This window comes from Nesoenas mayeri (genome assembly GCF_963082525.1).
Source record: "Nesoenas mayeri genome assembly, chromosome: 2".
In the NCBI taxonomy this organism is placed as follows: domain Eukaryota; kingdom Metazoa; phylum Chordata; class Aves; order Columbiformes; family Columbidae; genus Nesoenas; species Nesoenas mayeri.
Genome location: NC_137543.1, coordinates 119792455 through 119798454, shown reverse-complemented (window position 1 = coordinate 119798454; position 6000 = coordinate 119792455). Strand labels below are relative to the sequence as shown.

The 6000-nt window shown below is 34.4% G+C and overlaps 1 protein-coding gene across 1 annotated transcript in view; it reads left to right on the top strand.

The window, feature by feature from the left end:
- Positions 1-390: 390 nt before the first annotated feature.
- Positions 391-6000, top strand: part of ANO10 (anoctamin 10) — a gene marked incomplete at its 3' end in the record, with an annotated part of 122168 nt that continues 116558 nt past the window's right edge. Inside the window, exons 1-4 of the mRNA XM_080339940.1 lie at positions 391-647; positions 1738-1920; positions 3988-4122; positions 5780-5899. Of these exons, the coding sequence (XP_080196066.1) occupies positions 509-647; positions 1738-1920; positions 3988-4122; positions 5780-5899 (577 nt within the window). The 5' untranslated portion in view covers positions 391-508. The remainder of the gene's footprint in view (positions 648-1737; positions 1921-3987; positions 4123-5779; positions 5900-6000) is intronic.

Genomic DNA, 6000 nt, shown 5'->3' with positions numbered 1-6000 from the left:
CAAGGTGGTATAAGTTTCCTTGGTATGATTGAAGGTTCACAAGATTAACTGAGAAGGTTCCTCCATAAATATATAACGTGCACACTCTTAACTGGAAAAGGTTATTGGTTTTAGATATCTGTTTGACTAATATTCTCCTCTGCTAATATTTTCATTTGCTGACAAATAACACTATAGGAAGTTGCAAGCTGTTGTTAGATGATAGTTTCTTCTTATTACTTTGCTTTAATTTATTTATTTACTTTCTTATCACTACTACTATGCTATACATAGCAACAACAATTTTCTTACTTAGAGAGCTGGACATAAATGCCACCAAAGACTGGTAGCAACTTACCAAGTGACAAGTGGAGAGGTTACTCAAACTGCTGTTTTCAATGGGCACCTGCCACTTTGCTAAGCACAGACATATGTAACTCACTGTAGTAAAGTTTTGTGGGTTTTTGATTGATACCAGATTTTTTTTAACTTTTTTGTTTTGGTTTTGTACTTAGCAAGCTCTCTAAAGATGTCAGAAAGCTGGTCTTTCTTGGATACTGTTGAGCCTAACTTCAGGCCTCTGGTAGTAATTGAGCTTGCAAAAGGCACCAAAGAGGAAACCAGAGAATGGTTCACCAAACGAATTGTGGACAAAAAAGCAAACGGAGGTGAGTACAGTATGACCTTCTGTAACACTTTGAAATTGAATTTACTGTCATAAAAATATGAAGATATACAGAAAATGAGTTTTTCAGGTAATTTGTATTTTAATTGTTGTTTAGCCAATCCCACCCTGTTTCACATTTTCAAAGGTTCTTAATTTTCTGTAAGTGTAGAGCTTCTTGCTAGTGTCATGTAAATGTAATAACTGAACCCTGTTAACCCAGTTATTAATGAAAATATTGGTTTAAAGTCACATAACTGTTGAACTCTAGAATCCTTCAAATTTTGTGGTGACACCCTGATAACCTGTCTGTCAACATAGTTTTGACATCAGTTTTTACATTAATTGTCCAGAGCATGTTTCTCTTGTTGCTTATGAGAATGTTGTAAGCCTTGCCAAAATAAAGATGCATCACATCTCCTATCCTATGCACAAGACTTGTACCATGTTGTAGAACAAAGTGAAGTTAGCAGGAAGCAATTTAATCTTGATAAATTCATGTTGGATTTTAATGATCTTTTTGCTAGCTTGTAGGCTCTTTCAAATACAATATTTCATTACTTTTTTCAATATACTTCAAGGAATTGAATTTAGGCTAATTGATTTGTAATTCCATAGACCTTTTAGAAAGGCATTATTTATGGCTGTTTTGGCTTATGTCTTGTGATCAGTAATATTTCAGTGGTGTTTGGTTTTGTGACTACAAACTTCCTTTCAAGCCTTTGTTAGAGGAGTCAAGGATATGTCTGCTTAAAAAGTCTAGTCTCCTTAAAACAAGTGGAACTGTTTGCAGAAGCACTGGTTGCTTGTGTGATGTGAGCGTGGCAGCAGTAGATCCAGATTGTCCACATTGTTCCGGTTCACTGTCTGTGAGCAGTTCCACAGGAGCAGAGCTAAATCAGGAGTGACCCAGCAAGATTCTGAACACCACATGTCGGATGCTGTTGAAGCCTTAATTCTTCGTACCCTTAAAAAGATGCAGCTTCAGTGCTCCTGATAACTAGATCCAGTATTATGGATGCTAAATTCTAAGTTCTTGAGACATAATTTTTTAATTTTTTTGCTTCCTTATTTTGCATTTTTGTAATTTAAAGGTGCACAACTGCTGGTTAAACCATTGGGCACAGAAAATGGAGAAGAAAATATTTATCTAGTTGGAGCTTCCCACTTAAGGCTGTTGCTGGGAGCTGAAACTGTGGGTTTGGTGAAGGAATGTAATGATAACTCAATGAGGACTTTTACATACAGCAGCAGAAAAACTTTCAAAGGCTTTGCAGGTAAGCAATTTTAGGGCTGCTTGTCATTGCAAAGCTGTGGCTAAAGATAATAACGAATTACAGCATTAAATCTTTTCACAGCCTTTCTATTCCTAGGAATGGTAACAGTGAACAGAAATAGGAAAAACAAGCCATGAAAAAATACCTGTTTTTTACCTATGGATATTCAGATCATATAATGGTTTTTTTTTTTCCACAAGTCTTTCACTTTTTGCTTCTGTTTTACTGTATATTTTTGTATGCTCCAAATAGACACTTATCTGTGTGAAAGGTTTTTGTTGAAAATAAGACAAGAAAAAATAATTGATAAGCATGAGTGCAGGATTAACAATCAATGTTATGAATCAACAAACCAATTTAATTTCTTATTAACATCTGTGAGCCAGTTTAGAGGCTTATTGTCTTATAATTAGCTGGAGAAAATAGAAGTATTTTGGTCTATTATATTTACACATCAAACATAATTAAATCAATAAATAACACTGTAGAGCCCATTCAATGGAATTTGGGTGTGATTAGTGAAATTAGAGGAATTACATTTCCTCTTTTATTTTGAGGAGATTCCAACAAGGTAACATTTTCATTTAAATATACTACCTGTAAAGGTATTTAATCTTGATAAATTCATGTTGGATTTTAATTATCTTTTTGCTAGCTTGTGGGCTATTTCAAATAAAATATTTCAAGGTAATATTTTCTTTTGAATATACTACCTGTAAGTTATTTAACCTCCCAACAGTTGCAGAACTCATTTTGTTCTTTAGGTAAATATATGAGTTCCAGCTTAGTCTTGCTAATACTTCTCATGTACCTGTTTCAGTGATGCCTTTCACCACATTTTAAGTATAAAGATTCTTGGGTCTGTCTGAGACAGTAATAAAAGTATGTTGTTCCTTTGATGCCAGTTTATTCAGCACTGCTCATACATGCAATAACTGTTGCAGAGTCTTTTCTTTCATGACTTAGTTTCTGTGAAATTAGGAGGCTTTGAGAAGAATTGTCAGTTACAAAGGTGCCATTTCTGTTTCTTTTAAGCTTTTACATTCTTATTGCTAATCTGGCTGTCATTGCTAACAGATTCCCTAGTAGCAGCTGGAACTGCAGCTACTGTAAATCTCAAAGATAATTTTTACTGTATCTCCTGGTCTTTTTTTTTCCTTTTTAAAGACTAATATCATCTGATCAGAGGATAAAATAGTTGACCATGCATAGATGAGGTGAAAAATGTATCATCTATGAAAGAAACCCTTCAGCTTTTGTTGTCTTACTAGTATTTCTAGTTCCTCAATTTAATTGCTACTATATTCTAATTCTTTGTATTAGAGATTTGTTGCTAGTTTGTCTTCTTAGTGTACTTAGAGCTGTCACTATAGTGTCTTATTCGTAAGTGGGAAAAAAAATCAATTGGTTTTTATCTCAAGGAAACCAGGCTCTGTTTCCTTAATGATAAATCGATGGGGTTGACTATAGGTTTGTTGCTCTAGCTCTTCAAAATTTGGGATTTTGGGATTGTTTTACCTTATTTCTATATTTTCGTCAGAACTTATTGTCCGAAATGGCTTATCATTATCTTCTACGGGCAATAAAGAGCAAGATACTGTGATATTTGATGTGGAATGCTTACTGAAAAAGAGATTTATCCTGACATCGTACTGTTTTTCATTATGAAAATACTTCAGGAACTGTTTGGTGGAAAGGAGTACGGAGATTCTGGGATGATTGACAAATGATGGATGCCTAAATAAGAGTCTTAGGACAGTAGTATGTAGTACTTGCTGGTAGACTATCCCAGCCTCCAGAAATTAGTACTACGGTAGTGTCTTGGTGTCGTGAACGATTTGTTCTCTTAGTTCACCTGGGTAGTAAAAAAATGCAGTGGCCAACATGTACCAGTTAAAGAAAACTTCCCAGTATGTTTATTTTAAAACATAGAGTTTTTGCTAATGTATATTGGTTGCCAGTAATTTTCACTTTTTTTTTTTTTTCCTGATAATTTTTAATAGTTATTTGCTGCCAAGGTTGTCTTTCTATGATGCTCAATTTCATGCTAATTTCTTTTTGATTTAGATGACAATCACAATTTCCTTACAATCGCAGAATGTCAATATATCATCAAACATGAACTCGAAAATTTGAGAGCTAAAGATGAAAAAATGATCCCTGGGTATCCTCAGGCAAAATTGTATCCAGGAAAATCAATTGGTAAGCAATGTAATTTGTTGCCTGTAACTCACTGTGTTGATGTGTTCATGGTGAAAAAAACTTAATTTTCCTGCAGTAGAGAGGAATCCTTCAGACATCAAAGCTCCCCACTAGTTTTAATCAACTTTGTTTTCTCACCGCTTCACAGTGATAGGACAAGACAAAATGGGTGCATGGTGCAACAAGAGAAATTCTGAGTAGATATCAAGAAAATGTTTTTCACAGTGAGGGTGATCAAACAATGGAAGAGTGTTTTAGAGAAACTGTGATAACTGAGGGACTGGGAGACTTCTAGATCTTCACTAGACAAGGCCCTGAGCAACATGATTTAAGCTGGACTGAATTTGAATGGAAAGTTGGACCAGATGACTTCCAGAGAGCATTTCATCCTGTGTCTTCCTGTGAGGCTGAGACTCTGGCCTTATACTGTATTCAGTTGAATAATTTTTATGTATATTGATGTCATCCAGTATTTTTGTAATTAGTACAGTAATATTTATTTTTAAAAAAATTATGTAATTATATACTTGGATTGTCTCTGTATAAAAATACTAGAATGAGTAACAGTATTCCAGAGCTATAAATTTCACAGTATGAAGGAAGATTTATTTCATTAATTTTATTTCATTTATCCTCCTCTTTGCTTCAAGAGCTCTTCCTTTTCATGGGAGAAAGAAGCAATGAGAGCTAATGCTATTTTTATGGTAGCTGGAACTAGTTCATTGGCAGAGGTGCTGCAGTTTCTTAGAATTTATGTTCACGTTTATATGTCCTTTTAATAGCAGTGTCTTTATTCATTCCTGTTGGTCATCAATGAAAGAGATCCGTGCATATCAGTGGTTCAAGAAATGTAAATAAATATAGATGCCACCTGAGTTTATATTGGTAATTTTTTTATATAGCTAAGGTATTCTTCTAGTTATGTCAAGTAAATGCCGATGGGAAATGGTAGAACAACTATCACATAACTTCCAGTGCTTCCCCTCTTCTGTTTTTGAATTTATTATCTTTTTAAATATTTATATGGTTGTAACTTCTAGAACAATTTGTTAGCTGTTTATGCACACACGTACTATTCCATAACTTTCCATAAAAAGGTTAAATACAAGTTGTGGAATATTTCGTTTTTTTGCAAGGAAGATGTGTTGTAATTTAGGAATTCGTGCAAACTGATAATTTAAAAATGTATTTAGTATCTTTCCCATCATTAATTCAACAATGGGTCTTCAATTTAGTGTCTTGTTTTGGTTTTGCTATGTCAGTTTGATTTCTTATGCCTTTCTTTGCTCATGTCCAAGAGCCAGACCTTTCCCCATGAAGCTACACATGGCATTTCAATTCTGACCTGTAGCGCTTTTTGTCATTCAGGCTACAACTGATTATATTGCAAACCTATGGAACAAAGAGATGTAAAAAGCTACTCTTTCTCTTCCAGTGGACAGCACAATCTTTGTAGGAATAGGTAGAACTGCTCTCTATAATGAATAATTTTTAATTAACATGCAGACCATGTATTTGGTTTTAGGGTTTAAATGCTAAATTTATTTCAAGAGAACTTTAGGCTTACTAAATACATAATGTAAAATGTTTGCTTGTATCAACTTCACTGTCTGTTGAGGGGATAATAGGTACCTTTTAAAAATATTCTTCCTTCTAGTGAGAAGATTATTGACCAGTGGTATTCTAGTTCAGATTTTCCCGCTGCATGATAGAGAAGAGTTGAAAAAGCTCCGTCACAGCTGGTATGGTCGAGTGAAAGTTGGCTATCAACCTTTAGGTACGTGAACACTTACTCCACTACAAATAAAGTGCAGGGTTTCTTCCGGAGAAGTTTTCTCTTCAGCTTGTGTGAGAAGATCAAGGGTTCTTCCTAACTTC